General features: G+C 36.8%; 8 protein-coding genes across 19 annotated transcripts; 4 read left to right on the top strand and 4 right to left on the bottom strand.

Moving 5' to 3' along the window:
- The first annotated feature begins 28 nt into the window (after positions 1-28).
- IFT43 (intraflagellar transport 43) lies at positions 29-1716 on the top strand. 3 transcript variants are annotated; one of them, XM_046616839.2, is made up of 6 exons: positions 29-161; positions 447-646; positions 836-865; positions 918-970; positions 1105-1177; positions 1387-1712. In XM_046616839.2, the coding sequence occupies exons 1-6, from the start codon at positions 138-140 to the stop codon at positions 1607-1609; spliced, it is 603 nt and encodes a 200-aa protein (XP_046472795.1). In that variant the 5' UTR covers positions 29-137; the 3' UTR covers positions 1610-1712. The 3 variants fall into 3 exon arrangements, with proteins under 3 accessions (XP_046472795.1, XP_046472793.1, XP_046472794.1); XM_046616837.2 differs by having other exon boundaries at positions 157-283; positions 1387-1716; XM_046616838.2 differs by having other exon boundaries at positions 157-283; positions 930-970; positions 1387-1714.
- Positions 1717-2294: 578 nt separating this feature from the next.
- LOC124214994 (mitochondrial import receptor subunit TOM40 homolog 2) lies at positions 2295-4106 on the top strand. The gene has a single exon (XM_046617827.2). It carries the CDS (start codon positions 2579-2581, stop codon positions 3584-3586), a length of 1008 nt encoding a protein of 335 aa, XP_046473783.1. The 5' UTR covers positions 2295-2578; the 3' UTR covers positions 3587-4106.
- Positions 3793-7665, bottom strand: LOC124214991 (endoplasmic reticulum lectin 1). Of its 3 annotated transcripts, none has more exons than XM_046617818.2 (7): positions 7357-7665; positions 6955-7128; positions 6149-6673; positions 5684-5776; positions 5052-5204; positions 4708-4947; positions 3793-4639 (listed from the first exon to the last, which is right to left on the bottom strand). In XM_046617818.2, the coding sequence occupies exons 1-7, from the start codon at positions 7513-7515 to the stop codon at positions 4394-4396; spliced, it is 1590 nt and encodes a 529-aa protein (XP_046473774.1). In that variant the 5' UTR covers positions 7516-7665; the 3' UTR covers positions 3793-4393. The 3 variants fall into 3 exon arrangements, with proteins under 3 accessions (XP_046473774.1, XP_046473775.1, XP_046473776.1); XM_046617819.2 differs by having other exon boundaries at positions 5684-5737; XM_046617820.2 differs by lacking the exon at positions 5684-5776.
- A 581-nt stretch (positions 7666-8246) lies between these two features.
- On the bottom strand, positions 8247-10340 carry aph-1 (gamma-secretase subunit Aph-1). Its single transcript, XM_046617828.2, has one exon. It carries the CDS (start codon positions 10026-10028, stop codon positions 9312-9314), a length of 717 nt encoding a protein of 238 aa, XP_046473784.1. The 5' UTR covers positions 10029-10340; the 3' UTR covers positions 8247-9311.
- A 287-nt stretch (positions 10341-10627) lies between these two features.
- LOC124214997 (Glia maturation factor) lies at positions 10628-13634 on the top strand. Of its 4 annotated transcripts, none has more exons than XM_046617831.2 (5): positions 10628-10735; positions 10909-11068; positions 11232-11328; positions 11401-11450; positions 11512-13634. In XM_046617831.2, the coding sequence occupies exons 2-5, from the start codon at positions 11066-11068 to the stop codon at positions 11782-11784; spliced, it is 423 nt and encodes a 140-aa protein (XP_046473787.1). In that variant the 5' UTR covers positions 10628-10735; positions 10909-11065; the 3' UTR covers positions 11785-13634. The 4 variants fall into 4 exon arrangements, with proteins under 4 accessions (XP_046473787.1, XP_046473788.1, XP_046473786.1 ...); XM_046617832.2 differs by having other exon boundaries at positions 10666-10735; positions 10903-11068; XM_046617833.2 differs by having other exon boundaries at positions 10701-10731.
- On the bottom strand, positions 12871-14344 carry cni (protein cornichon). Its single transcript, XM_046617829.2, has 4 exons — positions 14192-14344; positions 13976-14044; positions 13421-13677; positions 12871-13169 (listed from the first exon to the last, which is right to left on the bottom strand). The coding sequence occupies exons 1-4, from the start codon at positions 14270-14272 to the stop codon at positions 13145-13147; spliced, it is 432 nt and encodes a 143-aa protein (XP_046473785.1). The 5' UTR covers positions 14273-14344; the 3' UTR covers positions 12871-13144.
- Positions 14345-14473: 129 nt separating this feature from the next.
- spict (magnesium transporter spict) lies at positions 14474-17269 on the bottom strand. Of its 4 annotated transcripts, XM_046617824.2 has the most exons (5): positions 17124-17268; positions 16740-16932; positions 16265-16387; positions 15953-16095; positions 14474-15867 (listed from the first exon to the last, which is right to left on the bottom strand). In XM_046617824.2, exons 2-5 carry the CDS (start codon positions 16834-16836, stop codon positions 15130-15132), a joined length of 1101 nt encoding a protein of 366 aa, XP_046473780.1. In that variant the 5' UTR covers positions 16837-16932; positions 17124-17268; the 3' UTR covers positions 14474-15129. The 4 variants fall into 4 exon arrangements, with proteins under 4 accessions (XP_046473780.1, XP_046473782.1, XP_068990131.1 ...); XM_046617826.2 differs by lacking the exon at positions 16740-16932 and having other exon boundaries at positions 17124-17269; XM_069134030.1 differs by lacking the exon at positions 16740-16932 and having other exon boundaries at positions 17147-17268.
- Positions 17270-19070: 1801 nt separating this feature from the next.
- Positions 19071-24391, top strand: Ddx1 (ATP-dependent RNA helicase Ddx1). 2 transcript variants are annotated; one of them, XM_046617816.2, is made up of 12 exons: positions 19071-19184; positions 19904-19955; positions 20281-20468; positions 20833-21032; positions 21259-21729; positions 21852-22021; positions 22103-22265; positions 22382-22568; positions 22695-22988; positions 23122-23339; positions 23483-23603; positions 23909-24391. In XM_046617816.2, the coding sequence occupies exons 1-12, from the start codon at positions 19169-19171 to the stop codon at positions 24028-24030; spliced, it is 2202 nt and encodes a 733-aa protein (XP_046473772.1). In that variant the 5' UTR covers positions 19071-19168; the 3' UTR covers positions 24031-24391. The 2 variants fall into 2 exon arrangements, with proteins under 2 accessions (XP_046473772.1, XP_046473773.1); XM_046617817.2 differs by lacking the exon at positions 19071-19184 and adding an exon at positions 19287-19305.
- Positions 24392-26869: the final 2478 nt, after the last annotated feature.

Genomic DNA, 26869 nt, shown 5'->3' with positions numbered 1-26869 from the left:
TCTTATTCGAATGGGAAACCGGTTCGAGTGAAGGAAGTCACGTGACAGCCCGAAGCACTCCGCGTCTATACCAAAGCAACACCGAAGCACCAGCGACGGCGCAGGGACGCTCGGAGAACCAGTGAAAGAGAGTTGCCATGGATACCGCTTACAAACAGAAGGTAAGTCTATTCCGTTTCGATAAAATTTCACCTAGGAGCCATCAGTGTTTACCGTGAATCCCGTGAATTATACTCAGAGTACCATGGACTGGGGAATGGAGCTAGAAGTTACCTCGAAAAAGGTATAGAGCCGCGGAGAACGCGACATGTAATCAATGGCTCGTTGTCGATGAGCGAGCGGTCGCAGGATTCTAATCTACGTTGTTTCATTATTCGCGGTTGAATAATCCGGCCGTCATTCTTCGCTGAATGTCCCTGTAAATAATCAAATCTCCGTATCCTCAGCTGCTACCTCGCCTAGGCCGGAGAGCTGGACAATCTAGTAACCTGCAGGAGGAGCTCAAGTCGGACGAGGAATTACTCGACAGCCCGATATCACCGTCTTCCGAGCAATCGGCGAGGACGATAGCCGGAGGCCATCAACCCGTGGCACCGCCGCGTTCGCGGAAGACAGGCTGGGCCGACGAATTTAAAAGTGGCGGGAAGTACGTTGACGGAAACTGAAAGCTTCCGCTTTCGCTCATCGTTTTAAAAATGGAAATTGCCGAATGCAGTTTGAATGTCATTCGTAAGACTAGAGTTCGGGGGAAGATTAGTCGTCGGATCAGTGCGTAAGATTATAGCCGTCGATTGTTCTGATCAGACTGTTGATCGGAACGTTTTTTTATTTACAGGATGAAGAGCACCATCAATATAATAGAACAGTGAGTAAATCGTAGTAGAAGTAACGAATCAGGCATCTCTAGTCACTAATAGATTATTCCTTAGGGAGCGGTTTCGCGGGGTGGACAAAGATGAACCAGAAGATGGTAAATTAATTTTTGTTTACCCTTCTTGCTCATCTGTTACATAAAATAAGGATCTTTATTTCATCAATTTGTCACATTTGTATCGTATTATTTCCTGCAATTATACGTAATACTATAGCGCAAATTACTTGCAGAAATACCGGTCATACCGGACTTGGACGAGATTCAGGAGGATAACTTCTTGAGCGAAATTGCAAACACACATTTGTAAGTCATTGATAATATTTTTTCTACGATATGCGTGTCGGAATAAGTTATTTTAATTATATCTGTGTTGTAACTGGTCTATTCTTCGTTTGCCTTTAAAATTTTAGTTTTAGAGAATTACAAACTAAGCAATTTACAGTTATCATTGCAATTTGTAAAAAAATAATATCTTACGGAGGTGAATATTTTAATATATCTTTGCGTTGCAGAGGTGGTGTGAACCGAGTGGAAACGTACAAAGAGCTCGACACGGATCTGTACAAAAGTACAGCTCTATCGTCGCTCGACGACGTGAACCTGTCATTACTAACGGAAAAATTATATCCAGATAAATTAGTACGTGAACCAGACGAAGTGTGGAACTGGGATTTATCGTTTACACAGATCGCGTCTGAAATAAATAGCGAGAAGCAAAACGAGGTTAAATCCTAACTAAAAACTGTTCGAATAATATAATTATCATTTATGACTTATGTAATAGTACAATTAAACATTTCCATCAATAAAGTTATTTTTATACGTATGTACGTTTTCACCACATCCCTTCATTGAACATGATGTTGTCCGTAATTGTTTGGAAAAATTGAATAAAAAACATGGCAAACTGCGTCCGCAGTGCCTGTATATGGAAGCGACAAATTACCTCGTCTGACCTATTCGATTGCCCCCCAATTTGGAAATCGCGGTAGTTCGAGGAGCCACGTGAGGACTCAACCGTGCCGGCGCACAGGGCAAATGTACGCGCAATCGGGAGTCGTACACAAGCTACTTGAAGCGACCACGTGACAACACCCACTGAGCAGATCTGCCTTTATCTAACGTTAGCGATCAATGTTCAGCTGTGCCATCACTAGCACACACTTCCGTTAAACAATCTCGCGTTGCTCTGTTTTATAGTAATCGTCAAATGCATCTACCACTTGCGAGAAATTCAAGAATCGTCTGGAAGAACTCTGGCAATGTTACGAAAAGATGTCATCCTTGAAGTTTTGCGGGGAATTCAACAAAAGCCATAAGATTATAAAAACATTGAAATCATGCGGCTCTAATAGCAACCTATTGATAAATTTTCGATGAAAAATACAGAGCCGAGTTGCTGCGTTTAACGCGCAGCCATCTATGGACTGAAATTGAAATCACTTACACGCTAAAGCTTGATTTCTCATTTTTAGTGCTTGCCAATGATTCGTGGCGCCTCTAAGCGGGAATGCCGGAAATGATATTCAAATATTGTTTTCTCCCGGCAGATTTAGAATTTGACAATTAATAACCATGAGATATTGATACACGAATAGTGAATACAACTGTTTCTGATCAGTTTGAGCGTGGTTGAACTTTCAGAAGAAGAATTTTAATGGGTCGTACAACGGGCAACAGTTACTGGTAACACAGGGCTTCAGGATGGGTTTGGTGTATGCAACAGCGAATAAACCCAGGGAAACAACCGTTCTTGAAACAGACGAATCTCCGAGTCCATGTGTACCTTGTTCGAGACATCACGAGCCAGAAGTGCCATGTATCCCCTGCATATCCGACCCGCGTCCAGGGAATCCGGGGACCCTGCAAGAGATACACAAAAAGGTGAAGGACCTGTATCCCCGGAATTTTGAGGGAGCTAAATTGTTGGTAAAGAAAACACTGAGCAGCCACTTTGATGTAGCACACACAATTACCCTGAGCTCGGTAACACCATCGGGTTATAAATTCGGGGCCTCTTACATAGGCACAAAAAGAATCGGGGAAACAGAAAAATATCCTGTCGCCATCGGAGATATAATGCCCAATGGGAACATGACCGCTGACTTTGTTCACACGATTGGCTGTAGAGTTAGAGCAAAGATTGCTGCCCAAATAGCTGACAACAAATACAGAGCCTGCAGCTCGACCTTGGAATACAGGTCCGATGATTTTACGGTCTCGCTCACCTTGGCTAATCCACATTTTGCCAAGCAGCACGGAACGCTAGTGTTGCACTACCTGCAGTCCATAACATCCAGGATCGCATTAGGTGCAGAAGTCGCTTGTCACAGGGGATTGGGAATCCCTGGTGGTCAGCAGACCATTATGTCCGCAGCATTCAGATACAGTACTGGGTATACCACTCTGTCGGCTACTTTGGGAGAAGCAGGTCTCCACGTATGTTACCATCGAAAGAATAGCCAGCAACTGCAGATGGGTGTTGAAATGGAGCTGAATATGAGAACCCACGAGTCTATAGCCACTGTACTTTATCAATTTGATCTCCCTCAAGCCGATCTAATTTTTAGAGCAAGCGTTAACAGTGAGACTACGGTGGCGGCAGTATTGGAAAAGAGACTGTTTCCTATCCCAGCCTCGCTGGTTATGAGCGGCATGTTAAACCACACCAAGCAACAATTCAGAGTAGGTCTGGGACTTAATATCGGGTAGAAAATCAGAATTCAACACTGTAATGTTGTGCAATTCTTTGTACTAAATTATTGTAAATATTAAATATAAAAATATTCCATACTTGAAAAACTGTTCCTCTGGTTGAAAGAAATTACATTATCTAAACATCAATCAATTCTTAATAAATTAAACCTACTTAGCGATGGAAAAACCACGTGCAAAGAGTGAAAGGCGTCAGGCACATATTCTATTTAATTATTTTATTACCTATACCCCATCAACAGTTTAGAAACACTCTTTTTACACAGCATCGTTTAGCATACATACACTAAGTATTTAAATTAGAAGATAATTCAATTCCAAAACATCCATGGCACTTGTTACATCCCATAGTTCTCTTTCGTAAATTTTAACAAATCCCATCGTTTGCGAATCACGAAGGAATACCATACGAATAATGTCGAAAATTTGTCCGAATGATAAAAAAAAAAAACTGAATTTCAATACTTGGTTTTATTTCGTATTTTACCTAGAATAATATATTGTCCACATTGAAAAAGATACCCATTTTTTGCAATAGAATTACCATTATCAATAATATTGTGTATTTCACAGTTCGTATCAAATGCTGATAATTTCAACTTTATCAACAGTGCGAATTTACCGCAGTAAGTCCACGTTCATAACGAATACATACAAAACGAGTGAAGAATGCACTGCCAGTATAAATTTCGGTTCGACAGTTTTGTACCGTATACTCGTTGCAATATAATTACAGCATTCGTTATCCTTTGGGTGTTTGCTGATCATAACAAAGAAAATTCTAGAGGGGAACTCTATTCACGGCTATTCGTCTTCATTAGCTATCCTCTCATCCATCTCATCTCTCTCTTGGTGAAATGGCGTTTTCATATCATCAAAATTTAATACAGTTGTATCACCAATCAGCCCATTCTCGTCGGCAAACTCCAAAATGTCACATATGAATGGCGACTCAACTCCAAGAATATACTCACAAGTTTTTGGCTCGAGTAAGTATAGGGACACGCTGGACGGACTGATTGTCAGGTTGTCAGCGCATTTGAGTTTCACCTGAAATTACGTAAGTCAATAGAAGTGTATCTTTTTCATAAATATTCATCAAATGATCATGAACTTACTTCCGTTTGTCTGAGCTTCCCAGTTTTATCACAGGTGCTGCCGTCACTGTAGAAATGAGACAATTGCTTTCTCTGTGCGATAGGTTTTGGCCTTTTATTTGGGTGCGCTACGATCCACTCCAGATGCTTCTTTGTGTCGAATTTACCAAGATTAACCACAGTTTTTGTACCATCTCGCTCTATGTGATACTGATTTACCGTACGACCATAGCAAAACTCGTATTTCCACCAACCATTACCCTGTGTAATGGTACATGTGATATCAATGCAATATCACTTTTTTCATTTTGTAAATGATGTAAGTTTGATGCAATCACTCACAGTATTTGCGAGTAGTGACTCACCCCATTTAAACAGTTTACACCGCTTAAAAAATTTTGAATCGGGCTAACATCGATTGGACTAACACCCTGATCTATGGCCGAACTTGCAGTCTCTTCAACATTACTTGTTTCCTCTACTGGGCGGACTTCAACTCTGAACCGCGTTTCTCCATCCTAGAATATACAAGTAGTCTTAGTCGTAATTATTAATATCATAGCGATATCATCGAGTTCCGAATGAGAAAAGTGTATAGAAATTTGTGAGCTAATAATCTTTGCCATAACAGTAGATACAGCTGCAATTCAATGATGCAATTAAAACTGATGTTGTAAAAAGTTTTTCGTGTTTCGGAAGCTTTTCATATTTTTACATAGCAACAGAAGGATGTGGAGATGGGTGGAAGGATAAATTTTTGTCAGTATCAAATGTGGAATACATTGCAATAACTGAAATTATCTCAAGTTAACAGTACAGAAAGAAGTTTATGTTAGTAAGACGAATCACGAGTAACAACTGAATGAAAAAACTTGTACACAAACAAATCAAGGCAGTTATAATAATAGATTGAAAATAAAGTGGGTAAAATAGAATAGGCTTAAACCAGTCAAACAAACGTTTAACAGTTTTCCCCCAAAATGGAAAATAGTCTAACCTGGCCCTCCTTATCTACATGGAAGATCGCATAGATTTTCTGCGGCTTTTCATCCTGCGCAAGAAAGAGTCGATTCAATTTTTGGAGAGTAGACTATAATGTACAAAAAAAAAACTTAAACCCAACACAAAATATGTTGAAAATAATCATTTTTAACAGATTCACTTAACAATTGATCATTAACCATACAAACAAAACATGATATTTGGTCTGTAGGTGATTGAGGATAAAGCTGTGTTAAAAAATCAGTCATCGATGTTTTCCTCTGGTATTTTTTAAACGATCTATTGCTTAAATTGTGAAAAAGATGGCAAGAGCAAAAGCTGTTGTCATCAGAGTAATGTAGTTTTCAATATCCCATTACGAATACAACTAAATACCTACTCGACGCTGATCATGAGAAATGAGGAGAATCCTCTAAGCTGATCTCAATATAAATATTAAGCAATCCCACAAACAATTTACCGTAACTTTCTCATGTCTGAGTTTCAGGCTTTCAGCTTCTAAAGCAACTAGAGACCTGGGTTTCTTTGGAGCGTTATCAACAGGTCTACAGTCAATCACGTTTTCTCCACTGTCTTGCGCTTTGTAATCAGGGTGCTTGCAGAGTAACGGGGATAAAACAACAGCCTCGTACTCGCAGGACGAAGTTTCTTTCAACGAGAAGATTTCGTGTTTCCCATGTGGATAGCAAACGTACAAAACTCTTATCGTCCTTGGTTTATCAGTCAAGTCGCACATCGTCCCATCTGACATCTCGATTTCGAAATACGGCATGTTTACATTTTCCACCTTTTGAACCGGTATTTGTGCTTTCCAGTTCGGATTCTTGGCATGTTCATCGTATTCTGCAGATAGTTTAGCTTTCTGTGATTTGTCAAACGTTCCAAGATAATACTCTTGGACTTTAACTTTTTTTCCTTCTCTCTCTTCGTGGTACTGGCGCACATATCTACCGTGGCAAAGCTCATAAGTCCAATACGATTCTAACTGTAAATTGATAAAATCCTTTATTTTTCACATAGCTATCTATGATTTTCATATATAAATTTTTTGATAGCGTCTGGTGCGGAGCACCACCCTGGAAAGTCGTTCTCACGTTAGTTGAGCATTATTAAACAAAATATTAAGATTCCAGCTGATGAATCACATTTTCCGAATCTACCACTTACTTAACTATTCACTGACTTCTCCAAATATTCCTGGTTATTGCATGAGAAACATGACGCTTGTGGGCTATAATTTAATGCATTAAATGACATGACGCTTACCCGATACGAGCATGAATTTTGAACGAACAATGTTGATAATATTTGTATAGGATTAGGCCCAGCATACGTTTCTCCATTGTCATATTCTTGTTCCGTAGTATCAGGTATCAAACAGTGATATTGTTCATTGTTTGCCGTTGTTATAAAGTAGGGTTCTGCATTTGCTGTGGGTTCCTGGAGGAAAAAATTGGTCGAATTACAAGAAAAGAAGAACTAACCGGGATGGTGGCAGAATCTTTAATTTTTGCATACGTGTATTGTTATTCTTCGTTGAGCGTAAAGCGAAAGTAAATAACAATCAACGTCGCGTAGATTTTAGGTTATGCTCAGGAATGAAGCAAGACTGCGGAAAATTGTACATGTCTAAATAATGGGATTGAATCGGTGGTAATCATTCCATACCAGTAAATCCGTAGCACTTTTCCCCGGCCAATTGATTTTGAATAGAACCGTATCGTCGAAACCCTTCAAATCGTGGCCGTAAACAAAACAAATAACGTTAGATGTGATCAAAGCGATCAAGTGTAATCGGAGATCAGTAAATCCGAACATCATCCTCATTTTTTTGAATCAGATTTTTTTCGCATATTTTCGTATGTTGATATCTTGTAATCTCCAGCTCGTTAATCACTAATGATCGATGACTCGAGAAAATTAACTAACTGACAGCGCAGCAAGGCGGTCCGTCACATTCCCGTCTGCTCGTGTTCGATCATTCGAGACACGAGTTCGAAATCGTTTTAAAATCCATGCGGATGTTTATGATTGGTTGCGAATCGCCTCGAGGAAAACTATCGAATCGCTGCTCGATTAAATTCGATATTATTCAAACGCACATTTCATACTCTGATGGATGTTATAAATCTAAATTAATTCGACACTAAGGTAGTTCATTAATTCTAGAAACAGACCCCGTAGTAGAACAAGTTAGCAAGTTTTCAAGTTTCTACAAATTTTTACTGGAATACCCAAGTACATTATAAGTATATTCATTACGAAAAAAATTAAACACTATGCAGCACACCTAGAGAAATTCCGGACAAACGAGTCCGTCTTTATTTGATCAGTTTCTCTTGTCAGCGTGAAATCCCGAATATCATTTATAAAATTACAAATAGCAATTATTAAGTAAATAAATGGTTCAAAATTTTACAACTTAATTTATTATGGGTAATGAAAATGTGTATTAAATACTTATGGGTATAGATACAGGAAATACAACTTCGAATTAGGCACAGAGCAAATTACCTGACTTGAGTGGCTTAGTTCAAGAAATATTCCCTGTAGAAAAATACGTTGGTGATATAAAAAAGTATTTATTCGAATGGCATACAAAATGCAGTTGTATGAATTATATAGATTAATTAATTATTGTAAATCAGCAGGTGAAGCACGAAACATGGTGCAAAATATCAAGGTTCTTCTTCACAGAATTGTTCTACATAAACCATATTCTATATTATACAGTTTTCAAAGAAGTCACCAACATTCCTCATAATTTTGCATCAATACATTGTTCGTTAGAAACACTATTTCTAAATATTCCAACCTGAGGTTTCACATAAAATCAGGCCGTTGTTCAAGATATCCGAGAAAATTTTCCATAAACAATTATTACTTTAACATCTTATTATTTTATATAGTCAAGGACGTTAAAGGCTTACAATTCGGCATCAACAAATGTGATAAACACATCTCATTTATCTGCAGAAAAGACCTTCGCCTCAAAGGTCAAACACAAATAACTCTAATGATTTTCATAGTTTAATTATAATCTGTTGAACATATTTCCTGATGAATTATTCAACTTCTAATAATAAGCATAGGAAATATGCAAGGAAATTTATATATTCAATGGGGACAGTCTGTATCCGTTACGCAAAATATTGAAAAATTTTAACTATTAGTCCTACTCAGCTTTGCAGTGATTTTCTTTTACACATTACCAAAATGTAGCATTTGTTGGTTGGAAAAGGAAATAGAAGAAAAAAGGAAACTGAGCAAAACATGTTACTAACAATAAGAAAACTGCACAAGACAATACAATAGTATGTCACGCATCAATTTACTACCATTTGAGCAACATTGGCTCTTGGAAATAGTGATGCAAATAAATTCATGAAAAATTTCTTTAAAGTTTAGTTTTAACACCTCTTCACCTTTCATATCTTCACGACGGCATACAATATATAACAGCTCTAAGTATTAAAGTATTAAGCTCGTCTAATTGTAAGTTGGATAACGCCGCCGTGTTCTTTCATTATTTGTCCACACACCCAGAACTTCAATTAGTATTCGTAATCTTTTAGTAATTCATAAATAATTTCATATCGTCTGATTCGTTCTAGAATTGACTCTCATTTCAGTGAAAAGCATCTCGATATATTCTCCGCTTTTCCACCGACAATTCTGAATGCTATAACTACAGTAGCAACCAGGACGGAGTAAGCCGATATGAGGCTGACAGCGTAAATCTCATATCTATTAAGCAGAGTCATGCAGGATGCGAACAAATGAGATCCTACGACCCATGCAAGATGGGCTTTGCTTCGCCTGTCCAGCGCAGCAAAGAATATAATCCCCCAGAACGTGTGAAGAAGGATGAAGCACAGCGTCGTGGTTGCAGATACTATGAAGAAATACTCGGATCCTTGGTGCAGCCCCATTGTTCCTGGACCGATCGCATCAGCGAGAACATTAACAAGGGCAAAGGCACCACTCATCACTCCAAATCCCAAGCCGCAAACATAGGCGAAGACATGTCTGCTTTCGGCGACGTGGGCAGTCGTCACCTTCTCTAAGCCGCGTTCGGCATTCCTCAGCACCCAATACAGCAGGAATCGAAACGCCTCTTGAAACAGCACTGAGAAGACAAGCCCGAAGGCGAGCTCGTTCTGGAGTGGTACAACAACGTACCAGAGAATAGCGGAGAGGAGGAGGGCTATCAGCCAGAAAAAGGCGCTGGCAATGAGAATTATTATTCTTATCGGTTCAACGGCGACGGTAAAAGTGAACATCGCTAGCGGCGGTCCAAACGCTAGGAGGGCGCATCCGAAAAACTCCATAACTGTCATTTTTCGGCCGTTAATGGGTGGTTATGGCAGTGGTTCGAACAGTTCAAGTTGCCGGCAGACAGATAATTCCGTGAAATCGTATTGCTCAAGACAACCGACACCGTTATCATTTGTAGAATTTTACCATGGAGCAGTCGAGCACTGTTACGGTGTACATTTATCGCCTAAAATGTCCGCAGCGTCAATCGAAAACACGCACCAAATATGTTGAGCTATTGCAACGCGACAGTCGGATGACACAAACCAATTATATCCCAAAATCCGAATCCCAAGTTCTAGGACGTCGCTTTAGCTGGCTGTCAGCAGGTCAGCAGTGTCAGCGAGCCCTACCCGACGGTTAAGCTCACGGAGAACTAACTGTAAGTGTGACTTTCGATTTCTTCATTACCGACCGGAATCGCCCTAATTACACTTCTGCAATTTTAATTGTAAGCGAAGTCGTCAAATAAATTTTCCTCAACAAAATTCACAAGGGATCGCTTATGGATAATAGACTCGCAAAACGTCGATATATTCTGGAAAATTATATCTGTTATCCAAAATATTTGGCCTGGTAAAAGCGTACCAAGAGATGATAAGGCAGTTTTTATCATCCGCGGGATGCTATGAACGCACGTATTTCATATGCATGGAAATTGCAAATACACACGGATGACACGGCGTTACGTTCAGTGTATCGTAAAGCTACAGTGTTTCTCGTTGCGTACGTACGTATCGTATACTTTGTCCGTAATACCTAATTTTTATTTATCAATTACATGCATTAGAAAGCAGACGTGAAGAATATGTACAGTGTTTGTCAATGCCTGTATGATATTCAGTAAATACACAGTAAATAAATTTGTGACATTTCGTGATATTCATTTAAGTACAGTTACAGTGTTCAATCAACCGATTGCCTTCCTGGAATTACTTTTTCTACCACCTCCCGAAGTTTACTCATTGTCAGCTGTCACTTAGCAGTTAACACACTCATTAATTCAGATTGCACCAGAAAGCACTAACCGATTGTAAAACAGTGAAAACGTTGGGGAACCATGGTAAGATATCGTTAATTTTCATTGTCGAATAATAGTAAACTCTCAGTTAATTGGGAAGGAAGAATACTGGTGGGACACAGTGTAACAAATGAATGCGTCAGAATATTTTTATAAACAGTTATTCTTATTATGTCATGAGTTATTGTTATTCTTATTTCTTCAGTCTTCAAACGTGAAAGTATGCGACATCGAAGATGATGTCAAAGAGGAATTGAAAAAGTTTCGATTTCGCAAGAACAAAAATAATGCTGCATTGATTCGTAAGTCGATTCATAAAATGGTGAAAAAAAAAATAGGAACCCTTATTAATCATAGTTTGAATTGTATTTCAGTTAAAGTGGTCAGAGAAAGGCAGAAAATTTGCATTGACGAGCTGCTAGAGGTGAGATCATATTTACAATCAATGATATTTGGTTTCTAACGACTCGCCCACTGTTTTGCAGGACATTACAATTGACGAGCTACAAGACTCGCTGCCCGGCCACCAGCCAAGATACATAGTATATAGTTACAAAATGGAACACGCGGATGGGAGACTGTCTTATCCGATGTGTTTTATCTACTATACTCCAAGAGATAGCCAAATGGAACTGCAGATTATGTATGCCGGGACAAAGTTAGCACTTCAAAAGGAAGCTGACCTCACTAGAGTCTACGAGGTACGAGAGTTGGATGAACTCACAGAAGACTGGCTTAAAGAAAAATTAAGCAGATAAATATCAACTTGTGTATATAGGTACAAGCGATTTGGTGGTTTTTGTAACCAGAAATCAAGTCTAACTGTCCTGTCTCCCAAGACTGTAGATACTTTTTAATAGTGTGCTTAATTTCATATTTTTATAATATGCGAATGCATTGCCTCGCAACAAAGAATGACAGTCACAAGCAAGCTACAAAATTTCTATCTGGAGCATTTTTTGCTTTCATGATTTTTCACAAAAATTTCCTAAAAATATTAGGAAAAACTGACTGATCAGTAGCAAAACATATGACTTTGTAACATCATTCCACTGTGAGAACTTAGAAAGTTCATATCTTTGGCTTGGGAATTCACAAAATATTTAATGCTAATGTTAATTGAGGTGACCTAGCAAGTATTGAATCATGTTATACAAAACTTTTAATCCAATGCTGTAATCTAGAAATGAGACCCGGTTTATTTCTTTAATTTAAAAAGGTTTAGGGTATATCATTTTCTTGCCAAACATCGCTTTAGTTTTAAACTATATCAAATTTAATTATTAATCGTCTTTTTCAAAAGCTTTTTTCTCTTTTTATACGAAGTACTCTTCATTAAAGAATGTTTTCGGTGTGTGCACGTGTATGTGTCATACACGTGTAATTGTTAATGATAAGCCTATTGGAGACATTACTCATTCTATTTGCGATATAACAAGCATAAAGTGCTAGTCAATACAATAGAATACGACATAAAAAGTTGGAGCTGATTTTGTCAGTCGCAAAAATAGAATATCACTTTCTTAAAACGTGTAGTTTCTATATTGTGAGGAATACAAAACACACAAATCTGCCGACATTCTAGATTTTTCATCATACCAAGTATTAATATAGTGTCACTTGTAATTTATAAAACTTTTCACTTAAAAATTTGTTCATTTAGTTCCTGGCTTCACTGAAAATCAACATTTTCTAATTCTTTGTATATTAATACTACAGGTGTAATATTGTGGCAGCAGACTGGAAAATTAAGAAACTAAACGCACGATTGAGGTAGTGATAAGATAAAATTAAGTAACCCAAATAAATACCTACTTATTATTAACACCTTTTTCACTCCACCCAAAAGTCAAACGAATCAATGAAACTTCAAGGAAACGAATGCAATGGTACAAAAGAAATGCTTTTCAGACATTCACCAAATTACGCACGTTACACAATTAATTATTTATAAACACAAGTAGTTCTCCATATTTATACACATTTTACATCGTTTCCATTCAAACAGATGTGTTGCCTGAATTTATTCGCACATAAGACTTATTTAATACTAATCTCTAGTGGTTAGTTAGATGTTAAAATGGAACCATGATCATGATTGCTGACAATGAGATTTGCTCATTGAATGAGGGAGCTGATCATTCTGAAACAGAAAACAAAAATTCGATATTTTAAGTATTCATATACACCTAAATAATATATGCTAAACAAATATATGCAGCTATAAATATTCGCAATGTTGTTGTATTTTAGATTAATCCCATTTTTAAATTCTAATAACTGAAAAACATCTTTAGATTCATACGCAAAACTTCACATGAGTAATTCTTATTATTTTTTAAGTTTTTTGCAACCCTACTTGATTAGTAATGTTAATTTGTGAATTTTCCTTACCCGTAAAGGTAGTAAAAAAAGGACAAAAGATAAAACGCCAGTTTGACCCAGCCTTCTCGTTGACATCTCGTTAAGTCAGACGCGTTCATTATAGTTGTAGGATCGTAAAGACCGAGTTCAGACATCACAGGCCTGTTCCGAAATCTAAGGAAGTGATAGACGAGCAAAGGAAGGTTCAAAATTAAGGAGAACCATTCTCCGGCAATCAAGAAGAGTACGTTAAAAAAAACGTGTAGAAGGTACTCTGGAACGACAAGCTGAAAATGCGTAAGAAATAAGGTAAATAGAACAGGAAATAAATGTAGCGTTGTTCTATGTTTGAAGTATCTACTATATGTTCCAAGAATAATTGATAAGATATCGACTCAATAGCGTACAGAAATTGTGTCGATCATAACGAATTTAATTTACGTTACAAAGGTCGAGCTAAAAGCAAACTCAGCTAACAATAGATTTTTTCCGTCCACGTTATCACTTATTTAATAAATTATGAAGATTGTAATTTCACTGAGTTCCGAAGTTGTGTTTCAAATCATTGAATTCTCTAAAACTTACCGGGTTTAGACTGTTGCATTGATCGATTGGATTTTTGTACTCTGTTTTTAATTCATCAAAAGCGATGACCTAGAAGAAGGGTGTGTTAAACATTAAATCTTAGATTACGCACAGGCTAAATTTGAGGTTATGTCAATCTCAAAAAAGGCCAGGTAACAGCAAGGTTTTGCACTGTTTTAATCAATTGAGCAATAATGCGATATTCAGTTGACTTACGTGAAATATCGAAAAGAATATTAAAAAGGCGTCGATAATTAATGCAACAATGTATGAAAACGCAGCTAGACCGAACGCCATTTTTAACCGTGATGGCGATGTTTTGTACGATTTTTCATTACCGCCTCACATCACGGCGCACGCGCCTCCTTATATTCTCGATTATCATTTCCGGCCGCGAAAGATTACTAACAATAGATGTCAAACCCGTTGTCTCTTGTAATACAGTGATATGCGCAAAGAATTGGGTGGCAGCAATATTACCAATAAATGGTCACAGTGTTTTCCTAAATTATACATATACTTGTAATTTGTATACAATTTATTATATATATTTATATATATGTCATACTTAGATCGATTAATAATGCAATCTCAAATTTTTCTTTTACAGTTATAAGTTAACACATTTACATTTCTTACTATAAACTTATGATGTATATATTTACATTGAATGAATTCTCAAGCGTTCACTGGCCTAGGTGCTCACGATTCTATCGCATGGTTGGAAGATATTCGGTAATATACATCATTACACTATCCAAAAACAATCTTCACTTACAACGATTTAAATTCAAAGAATTAAGTCATTACGATTCATTATCACAATTCGTATAACTAGTTGAACGAAAACACACCAAGCTTTAAGTCACATGGTAAACCCTGTTTCCAGCCTACATTGAAGACACAGGAAGAGCTGCTCGGCAACTGGAATGCATTCCTGAGAATGTGTTCTATGATCCAATCTATTCAACGTCTACTGTACATTATGTAAAAATATTGCCACCCATATTACAATTAGTCCCTGCTTGCTTCTTAATTCTCCTTCTAAGTACAGTAACTTCGTGCCTCTTGCATAGTCTTTAAAAAAGATTGCAGTACTCATCTATTTTCAACCATCCGGGAAGCCTGATTATTTAAAATTAGAATACCAACTGTCACACAGTTCTGGTAATACTAGGACTTCCATAAGTATTGTCCTGATCAGATTCAGACTGGTTACTAATGAGGACGGAGTGCTCCCTCGCTTCCCACCTAAAGTCACAAGAGGTGACAAGCTCTCTCCTTGGCCTCAAGATTCCTTGAATGCTGCGATAACTGATATCCAAATCTTTGAAGGCATTTAATAAAACAATAGCAACAAGCACAGTGGAGAATCCGCAAACTGAGCCTAATATATTAGTTGCGGACATGTGCCTCCACTCCTGGAAGAGTATCGCCGACGCCATTATCACAAAAGTCGTAAAGAATACATAGTAAACGGGAGTCACTATTCCTGTGTTGAATAAGTCTAGAGCCTTGTTCAGGTAGTTCATTTGCACACTCACGCATAAAATTACAGTGAGCAGAAGGACCCAAGTAAGCCAGTTTTCCAATTCATTTGCGCTGCCTGAAATAGTTTCTTTTAATGCAAGACCAAGACCTTTGCAGCTCATCACAGTTAAGGAACCAATAGAGGAGCAAATGAGAACATAGATTATCACATTCTGTCGGCCGTGAGTTGATTCGAATTGGTAAACTATGAAGACACTAGCGGTAATTATTATCACAATGTAACAAATGAAACCAGGCTCTTGAATTTTTGATAGGAGGACTTCAAGATTCTCGATCTCTTCTTCTTTTGGGGCGTGGATTACTATCATTGTTGAACCAACAATGCATAGGAAGCACCCGATCTGAAAAATTATATTAAAGTAGGGCGCCACGTTTTAAACTATTTAATGCCAAAGGCACGATATAGTTTATTCCAAACTAGCCAACCTTTCCCAGAAGATTCAAGTTTTCGTTCAAGAACTTAGATGCCAATACAGCGGCAACCAAGACGCTGAGAGCCCCGAGAGGTGTGACGAGAGATGCTGGAGCAAAAGCATAGGCGGCAAAATTTGCTGCTTCCCCAATTCCCACTAGAATAATAAATGTATATAATTTATGCCATAAAAAGACAATGTGTAATTTTTGTCTAAAAAACGGAAAAATCATGCCACCTATTGTTGTAATGAAAATAATTTTCCCCATACCATCTCATAAATTTATTGTTGTGCAGCAAAATATTGTAAATCGAGCCATACTTACTAGACAATAAGCCTGCCCACCATATCCATTCCTTAAGGTATGCAAATCCTCCTGAACCAGCACGTACCGAACCCTGTTGTTGTATCCGGATGAGAGCTTTCTTTTTTATAATGAAACTTCCACCTGAAGTACATAAACAAGTTTACAGAACGTTTTTTGTATCAAACAGTATATGTATAAACTTGTTTTAAAAGAAATGGTTGTTCATAGAGAGCTTTGAAAGTAATGATTAAAAATACTTTTGCCTGAGATCAATGGTTATGACTCACAAGGTGTCAGCTGTCAGGCTTACAATTACTCTATCTTGCTGTTAATTTGATGATCTCTGATTATAAATAGGAAAAATATTGAAGAAAATGACGTTTTAATAATTATTAGTATTGTTGTTTCGACAGTGTATTGCAGAGTATAATATCTTATTGCATATTCTTTACGTCAAAATCTATCGCATGCACAGAATTTCACCTTTACTAACCTATAAAAATACTGGAGCCTATGGCCAAACCCAATCCAATGTAGAATCCGACGGTATCGTACGGTTTATCAATGCCACTGGATGACGTCTGGTTCATGTTTATTTTATTCGAATGTCAACGAATAGATTCGATTTTCATCGCGTAAAATCACTGATACAACCGAACACGGAATTTCATGAATGGGAATGGATTCTACATGAATAAGAAAACATGTCAAAATCTGAGCCACTACAACTGGTAGTTTTTGGGATGTTATCTATACTACGGTATATTGAGATAACACCGATTATGGCTATCTGACAGTCGCGGGATTATTGCGAGCAGGCTGCGTCACGGATTAATATCGGTGCATTACAATTTTCGTGCGGCTTTCTTATACCTACCTATAATACTATCACGTTATTACCGATGACGCGGAAGAACACATCGTTTGCCAGATCCACATGTGCATATAGAATAAACTGCAGAGCAATGATAGTCTACCCATCCTGCAATGTCCCTCTTCTGCGGAAATGGCTATGATTTTTACCTATTATGTATTATGCGAATGCATAACACAGCGTGGACTTGATGCGGGACGACCGCGACGCTGCCGCGTGGTCACATATGGGCAATATATATACATTAGGCCGGTTTTTTTTTATAACTTTTTTTACTATCTTCTTACATACCCTCTGAAAACTTATTTTTCAGCTATAAACGAAGCCTCGTGAAACTGCGTGGAACTCGGTAGCAAAATTCTAAAAGGTGATACTCGACCGGTTAGAATTTTTTCAAATACTCTAACCGAAATATCTCGAAAACTATACAAGTTGGGAAGCTGTTTTTGGTTTCATTTTGTAGATAATCAAATTTTCTATGATAAAGGTTGACACTAGTGTGCACCTAAATATTCGTCTTGTATTTGATACATAGGTTGAAAGTTGGTGGATTGAATAAATGAGTGAAAATCGCTTATCAACTTTGTTATTGTTGGGATTTCTTTTACTTGTCGCAGAATATTTCGTTCATTTCGTGAGGACAGTTTTCGTGGTCGGTCACTTCTGTGTGAATTTCGGAATATTCCTGTATTCAAAATTTTTTTATTGTACTTTTCACTGTGAATCGACTTCTCTGCACAACCTTAAGTTTGCAATGTCCGCATAAGAGTTGTTCTGATTATATAAATTTAAATAATTTAAACTTACCAAAGATTGGTTTCATTTTGTTTGTAGTAGAGAAAAAATGTCTCTTCAATTGACCATCACTCGACGAAAATTACCCAACATTAATCCTCCGACGGTTACTAACTTCAATATAATATATAAATTTAATGCTATTTTTCTTTCGCTTAAACTCGTTTCGCCACATTTTCGACGTATATTTCTAACTTACCACCTCAAAACGAACTGCCCGACTGACAGCAAATTTGATACTGAATACAAAGCCTTTGCAAACAATCGTTGACGCTGAATAAACCGGTTCAACCAAGACGATTTCATTTTGTCTGAACGAACGGATATATAGAGAATTGAGGGTCGCATAATTTAGAGTTTTACGTTATTTCGGTTAATTGTACACCGAGGATTTTGACTCGTCAATTTCGATGCTGACGTATGTACATATCTCTAAATATTGCGAAAATGGGCTTAACAGCCCTACTCTATATGCCATTCTGAACGAAAACGCTCCATGCATTTTCACTTGACGTAGAAATAAAGAAATGTCACGAATTTTACGAATTTACTTTTGCGATTTCGTAGAATTCGTGCTATTTCTTTATTTCTCTATCAAATGAAAATGAATTGGAGTGAGATAGTGGACGTCGATATTTGGAAATATGATAGTGAGCTGCCTATATTCTCCATAAAAATGATTCAGAGCATTTGTTTTTATAATTTTAGTAGTGAAATGGAATCGTTAGAATGTCCTAGCTGATGAGTTTATAGAATATATGCAAACACGTATGTGTTATCTACATTCTTTACACTGTTATGTGAAAAAGAAGACAGAAAGGTACGAAATAAGGTGAAAATGCCGTTTTTTGGTTTTTCTACCAATACATCTATTGTGTTTTCCATTTAATTGAAAAAAGTCGGTGTGTCTATAATAATCTAGACACTCTACTTCTCTGAAAGGCTTAAATGAGAGATTTTTCTGTTCCTTTCAAATAGTATGTGTATTATATTTTCATCCATTTATTTTAATCCTTTCAGCTATTTTCCCATAGTTTACATAAAAAAAAGGTTTCTAACAAAGTCTGTCATCGTTTTCCTTTTCTTTTTTTTTTTTTATTGACATATGTGATGTAGTACAGAACGGGGTTCAGAACCATGATTCAGAACCCAGAAGCAGAACAAGAAATTGACAGGACCGGCACTCAGCAGTCTGAGCTACTAACTGCTGTTTCATATCGTATAATTGAAAACATAAAAGTCAAAACTTAAACATGACAGCTTTCGAAGGTTCGTATTTCATGATATTTCTATTTCTTGCGAACCTTTACCGTACCACAATTGTCGGCTGTACAGATTAGACTCGGAGGTTAGGTTATGTTCGGAAACTTCGAAATTCATTTCGTCTGAGGTGAATTTTACTATTACAGTTTCTCAATTCGCCCTAAGACTCACACACTGCATAACTAATACACGTAAATGACGTCATTTGGACCTATTGAACCATTCAATATGACTTTTTTATTACACCTGCACGACAAGTGCAGCTTTGCATGACAGTTTAGCAGAGCAAAAGCAGCCAATCTTATCTCAGTGTTGTAAAGATTGGTTCGCACATATGCAGTCCATAATTGTTTTATTTTCGTCCCTTGGGAGCTCACTTTTGTTCCTAGGGAGATGAAATTCACCACTCGCGTCCTGCAAAACTACCACGCAGAGCCCTACCACTTTTCACTCGTTATAAAAACTATTTTGTGTGAGTTGGGCCAAAAGTTAACGATCGCAACTCATATGATAGCTGCCCCTGCTTCGCTCTGGTACAAACTGCACATTTGTCGCAATCGCAAACTTTCATCCCTTGCCACACGATATACTATTTACCTCACATTACGCTCTAAGCATGCATAACAGGCTTCTTTTAAATAATCTTCTCTATATTATTTTTGTATGTTTATTCTGATATCCAACATGTAATAACTACTCATTTCTCATTTCTCTATACCTTTCAGAAATGGGCGTACTGCCTGAGATAGCCAAAGCAGTTGAAGACATGGATTGGATGTAAGAATGCTCAACTTTTGCACCTTTCATGCCTCTGTTCTACTTACAATAAAAAACAAGCACATTTCATACATGCGATGCCACATAAACATTAGGAAAATAATTAATTGTAACATAGTAGTTGTCAAAATCTGTACAGTTTGTTACAGAGCTAATTACCAGTCACTTCACTGTCTTTTATGAATAGACCAGTCAGTAATCCTTGTTCTAAAAGTAATTTCCGATTGGCAGCCCCATCGTTTTACTGAAAGTTTGGAAGAATCTTATATATTCTATAGATTAAAACAAATCTACAGCATTTTAAATTGTACATTCTCAATTATAGGTTGCCAACAGATGTTCAAGCTGAAGCGATTCCCCTAATTTTAGGAGGAGGAGATGTATTGATGGCTGCAGAAACTGGTAGTGGTAAAACTGGTGCCTTCTGTTTACCAATCCTTCAAACTGTATGGGAAACTCTGAAGGATATCGAATCTGGAAAAGCAACGATCTCCAAAGCCAGTCCACAGTCCTGTAAATTGCTATTTTGCTACCAATATTCTCTAGAGTTTATGTACAATGACAAGAGACAAGCTCTTTCGTATTAGCAATATTTTCTTTTTGATTTGAAGTAATGCAGATAGTCAGCATTTCATCCATGTAATTGACAGATTTTAAAGTGTCTTCCACGTAACATATTCATTGTCTGTAAGTTTTTATTTCAAAGCCAATCATAAGAAACTTAATAGATTTTTTTTCTGTACCAATGGTTATGCGTCTTTCGTGTATAGGCACTTTTTGCTCGCTGCTCAGTTAATAACCTGCAACCATCCTACACACGAATTACCATGGCAGTCTATTCCACATTTGCGCACTCGAAAATTTCGTCATCTTCCAGCCCCACACTGGACGATGAGTTTATTTGATAGGGGCCGAGCGCTTGCCGTTACTCCGGATGGTTTGCGATGTCAAAGTCGTGAACAACGCGAATGGCATGGCTGTCGTGCAACCAAAGGTGTACAGGGTAGTGGGAAATTCTATTATGAAGCTACTGTGACTGATGAAGGTCTTTGTCGTGTTGGATGGTCTATGCCACAGGTAACACTAGCATGATAGGGAAAGAATTGAGAAAATCAACTCACTGTCACGAAAGACCCTGTCGCAATAATTGAATACTAATCTCAAAATATGTGTATACTACACGTCTAGTTCAAACATATACGCAAATTTCCATATTTCACTCAATCGTCACTATTTTGCAATCTCAGCTTCCCCTCTTGCAACAATCAGTACAATAGCAAACTTAGATGTATTTACATAACAGGCAAACTTGGATCTGGGAACCGATAAGTTTGGATTTGGTTTTGGTGGAACTGGTAAGAAGTCGAATGCCAAGCAGTTTGATAGTTATGGAGAGCCGTTTGGGATGCATGATGTGATTGGCTGCCTGTTAGATTTAACCAATGCTGAAATTCGTTTTACTAAAAATGGTGTTGATTTGGGCCAAGCGTTTTCTTTGAACGCGCAACAAAAATCTTCCATATTCTTCCCCGCGGTTGTATTGAAAAATGCTGAAATGGCATTCAACTTTGGAGCTCAACCCTTCAAACACTCGCCACCCGAAGGCTACATCGCTATTTCCGCAGCTCCAAAGTCTTCTACTCGAGACAATACTGTTTCCGGAAATAGACAAAGTGGTGTCGATAATTTGAAACCAGCCAACAACGCTCCACAGACCATAATCATTGAGCCGTCTCGCGAATTGGCTGAGCAAACTTTCAATCAGATACAAAAGGTATTTATGCTGCAATTTAGAGTTGGTACTAAATCCATTCCTTCCAGTTTATGTATTTTTAATACAAGAAATTTAAATACATCCTTTTCGAATATTGTCCTAATTGCCCTTAAAAAACTCAGTTTAAGAAACATTTGGATAATCCAAAAGTACGGGAGCTCCTGTTGATTGGAGGAGTAAATGTCAAGGAACAGATTTCTGCATTGAATTCGGGGATTGATATCGTTGTGGGAACACCTGGCCGATTAGAAGACCTGATACAAGGTGGCTACTTGTCTTTGACTCATTGCAGGTAGAAAGCCGAATATCACTTAATGAATGTGCTGAAACAACAGCAGAGTAAGTAATAATCTTGCAATTGTCCACGATGCAGATTCTTCGTGCTCGATGAAGCTGATGGCTTATTGAAGCAAGGATATACCGAGCTTATTGATAGACTGCATAGACAAATTCCAAAAATTACATGTGATGGTAGAAGATTGCAGATGATCGTCTGTTCGGCCACTTTACACGCCTTCGAAGTTAAAAAACTCGCGGTAAAGAGTTTACCAACATGAATGATAAGAATAAAACATAATTGCACGAAACTGTCAAGATTTTCCACACACTAGGCGCAAAATGCAACTTTATTGAAGATATGCATGTATTTCAGGATCGTTTGATGCACTTCCCAACCTGGGTTGACCTCAAGGGCGAAGATGCAGTTCCAGAGACAGTCCATCATGTCGTTGTCATGGTGGACCCCCAGAAAGACAAATCCTGGCAGTCGATGAGAACACACATTCGCACGGATGGAGTACATTACAGGGATAATGTCAAACCAGGAAATAATACCGCAGGTTGTTATCATTTCTGATTCACTGTCGAGACAAAAGAATTACAGCATCCAGTACATTGAAATTAAATAAATTGATCAATCTCTATGTGAAAAATACGATAATAACTGGAGACCTGATTGCTTACAGAGACACTTTCTGAAGCTGTTAAAATTTTGAAAGGAGAATACTGTGTCAGTGCCATAAGAGAGCACAAGATGGACCGTGCTATTATTTTCTGCAGGACTAAGATCGATTGTGATAATTTGGAGTCTTATTTAAAGAGTATTGGCAGTAATGAGTTTACATGTGTGTGCCTTCACGGAGATCGTAAGCCACAAGAGCGAAAAGCGAACTTAGAAAAATTTAAGCGTCAAGAAGTGAAGTTTTTAATTTGTACGGACGTCGCTGCCAGAGGATTGGACATTACCGGTCTTCCCTTCAGTACGTACCTAGGGTCTTTCCTTCAAACAGACTTGGAAGCAATAGAATTTCTGTCATAACTGAAGAAAAAATAAAAATACAATATGCTATATTTCAAGTTTATCGTAATAATTACTTTTCGTTTTCTTTGCAGTGATCAACATCACCCTACCAGACGAAAAATCAAATTACGTACACCGGATCGGCAGAGTAGGTAGAGCTGAACGAATGGGTTTGGCTATTTCTTTAGTAAGCAGTGTACCGGAAAAAGTTTGGTATCACGGAGAATGGTGTTCCTCCAGAGGCAGGAATTGCAGCAACACAAATCTGACTGATCAAGGTGGCTGTTGCATCTGGTATAACGAGCCAAGAGTACGTGTCAAAAACCTGTAGAAAATTCTGATTGTACCTACAATTTTTTTACAACTACAACATTATATCGCTTTATGAAGAAAAGTCCGTACGTTATTCTAATTCTAAATCTTGAGGCTAGTGATTTTAATTATTGTTCACAGTACTTGGGAGAAATTGAAGATCATTTGAATGTGACAATTCAGCAAGTAGGTCCAGATATCAAGGTTCCTTTGAACGAGTTCGACGGTAAAGTTACTTACGGAGAAAAAAAAGTTAATAGCGGTAAGTGCAATCGATTATTTACGTTTAGCGTTTTTTTCCCCTTATATTTGCCATGTCTTACCTTAGTCAGACTATTCGAAATCTTTATATTTCAGTTGATATAATGACGTAAAACTTCTCACTACGTACCTAATAATGTCTAATAATTTAGTATTGAAATTATTATTCTAAGAATGAAATTCTTATATTTGTACATTTTTCAATAATTTGAACTCATTAAGCTGACGTTGAATGCCGTACTTGCTTAAATGAATGTATCTTTGATTTAACATGAAACCGGCATGCTAACTTGAAATTGAATTCAGGAACTGGATACCAAAACCATGTGGCACAAATGGCTCCAGCCGTATCTCAATTGGCAGGACTGGAATCAAAAGCACAGCTTATTTATTTGAGGAGGCATATGAACGTTGGAAAATCGGTTTAGGACCTCTGGAATCTGATTATCAAATACTCATGGCAAGTAATTCGAGGTTCCATGCGCAACCTCTGTCAGAGTGTACAGGAAACAGTTTATGCTATTCTATTTACTCCACAAAAATTATACCAATGCTGCACTAGTTGTTAAAAGTTTAAGTTCCTTGCACCATGTAACTGTAATTTATTATTTTTCAAGATAATCAGTTTGTTTCATAACTTAAACTCGAGTGCTTTCCCGATTTATCTGATCCGCGAGAAAGTGAATATGTTGGATATACACGCCATTTTGTACAATTAAAATAAATAAAGGCTTAAAGAATGTAATAAAATCTATGAATGTAATCGCATTTCAATGCGTCCCAGTGGTACTCTCGAAATTATTGCTTAAATTAGTTAACGATAGATAACAGTTAGTTGAAACTCATCACGAAATGGAACGACAGGATACTGTACAAGTATTAGTAATTTATATAAGACATACGGTAAGTATTTATTATATTATAATTGTATGATCATGTGTTATTATTATTATATTATTATTTTAGTTACACAAACTATGTATGGTACAGTATGGTTTGTTGTGTTGCTTTTGAAATATAATATAATTTTTTGTATTATTTAATATCCTTATAGAATATTCTAAATGACTCTTCGAAGATATAATATAATATATGATAATTTACATACAACTTTTCGGTACATCATTCTGAACGCAACGATAAACAAATACTTTATAAACTATTATAGTTATGTTATACGTACATGTATATATATATATATATATACACATACGTACATATGTTTAATGTATGTATGCATATATGTATATATACATACGTCGTTGAATCGTAACGTTTCCTTCCTGCTACAAATGTAATTCTGTATAATTTAATTATATAATTTTGTAGCATGTGCTGTTCCACGTCTGATCATTTATACTCATTAGTCTCTCGTATCTTAGAGCTAGAAGTTTATCAGTTTGCGCATTTAGTTAGTACAGTACAATAGTCTGTTACTCTGTTTAACGAACTAATAATAATCATAATCATAATTAATTGTAACCTGTTAGTGTTTCAAGTTCATGTAAACTTTTATATTCAGACAATCATCACAGAATATGAATGAAATTTGTTATATTATTTATTTATTTATTTTTATTTAGTCTATAGATCACGATCAAAATCGTACCACCTGCAATCATCCCCGCGCACAATTTTTTATATTATATTATTTTAATATGTATCCTATAGCCGGTCTGGCATTTCAATTTCAGTACGAATTGCAATATGTATTATAATATATTGAAATAGCCTCGAGGTGCGAAAACCGTTTAAAAATACAGAATAGACTATAACCACCCGCCCACGATTGCATATAACTATTCACTTTCAGTAATTAAAATTTCAATCTCCCTTTCCATTCAGAGCTCAAAGCTATTTCTCCCTTACTCCCACATTATTTCTATATTATTTGTTCCTAGATAGATTTATTTTACTAGTATTATTCATTATTTATCATTTTCTTTAAATAGTTTTTAATCAATTTTCAATTTAGTTAATTTGATCTAAACATCTTTCTAAAAGACACGCAACAATGAATCGAAGGGATCGACATATCTTATATGTGTACGCCATTTTATTTATGTATAATCTACAAGTTTACTAACTTGCTGACTTCAATTTTTTTTTTTTTTTTTTTTATCTTCTTTAAATATACATATACATATATGCACGACAAAACAGACAGCCTGTACAAAAATTTGTTAATTGTGTGTCAATATGTTCGATGTATATACATATACCATTATATAATAATGTAATATATATGTATATACATTATACATGCATACATTACCATTTACTTGTTTAGTTTTCATTACGGATAATTCACAAACAGCTAAACAGCAAAAGATAGTCATTCCATTCACACTTTCGAAACGAGAAATGAATGTCGCATAGTGAAGAGATACCTTAAATTTTTTGTATATTCTTGTTTTAAGTGATCTTTGACTTTCTCCGACAGCCAGCAGCAGCAACAGCAGCATCATCATCGATAGTATTTGCAGTAGTCTGCCAGCTTTCTCACTAAATTATATGTTGTACCCTAGCACACGAAAGCCACAAATATATACCTATTTATGTATTGTGATTGGATCGTATAGGTAATATGCCAAGGAGCTTAAGATATATTGGAATGAGAATATAGTCGTGCGAGAGGAGAGATACAGGATGGAGATACGAGTTTCCGGCTCTCCCAGTGTAACACATGCAGCATGAATTTTCTTGCTTAAAATTAGCTGCAATAACATTTCAAATCCTTGTTTGTGAATTATACCTATATGGCTTTCGGCGCACTGCAAGATACACGGATCGGATATATAATTCAGCTGACACTAACATTATTATTTTAACAAATAATCAGTATACGTTACAGGTTGTAATTAAAAAAAAACTGATAAGAAATATACACATATAGTACAAATAACGTTATAGTTTGACTTAAAAACTCAGATTTTGATTTTAATCACAGATTTTCTTTTCTTTCCTTTGCCATTCATCTTATTGTTTCTGCTGCACTTGTATGCGAACGACTATTACTGATGTGACAGACAGGTACATTCACGGTATTCCCGGCTCATTGATCATTAAAATACAATATACGATCCAAGATACTGAAGCATCACGATAAACACAGCGTGTCTTTGCAGTTTCTCTCTACGTGTTGCTTTTTTCAGTCTGTCAGGTGATTGTGAATGAAGACTAAACAAAACTAAACTGTAGGTATCAGTCAGCTTCTTTCACAAAAAATTATAATGAAACGATAACAATTGAAAAGGCAAAGACAGG

This window comes from Neodiprion pinetum, chromosome 3, assembly GCF_021155775.2.
Source record: "Neodiprion pinetum isolate iyNeoPine1 chromosome 3, iyNeoPine1.2, whole genome shotgun sequence".
NCBI classification, from domain to species: Eukaryota; Metazoa; Arthropoda; class Insecta; order Hymenoptera; family Diprionidae; genus Neodiprion; species Neodiprion pinetum.
The sequence above is the reverse complement of the archived record's forward strand: the minus strand, read 5'-3'. Positions and strand labels throughout refer to the sequence as shown.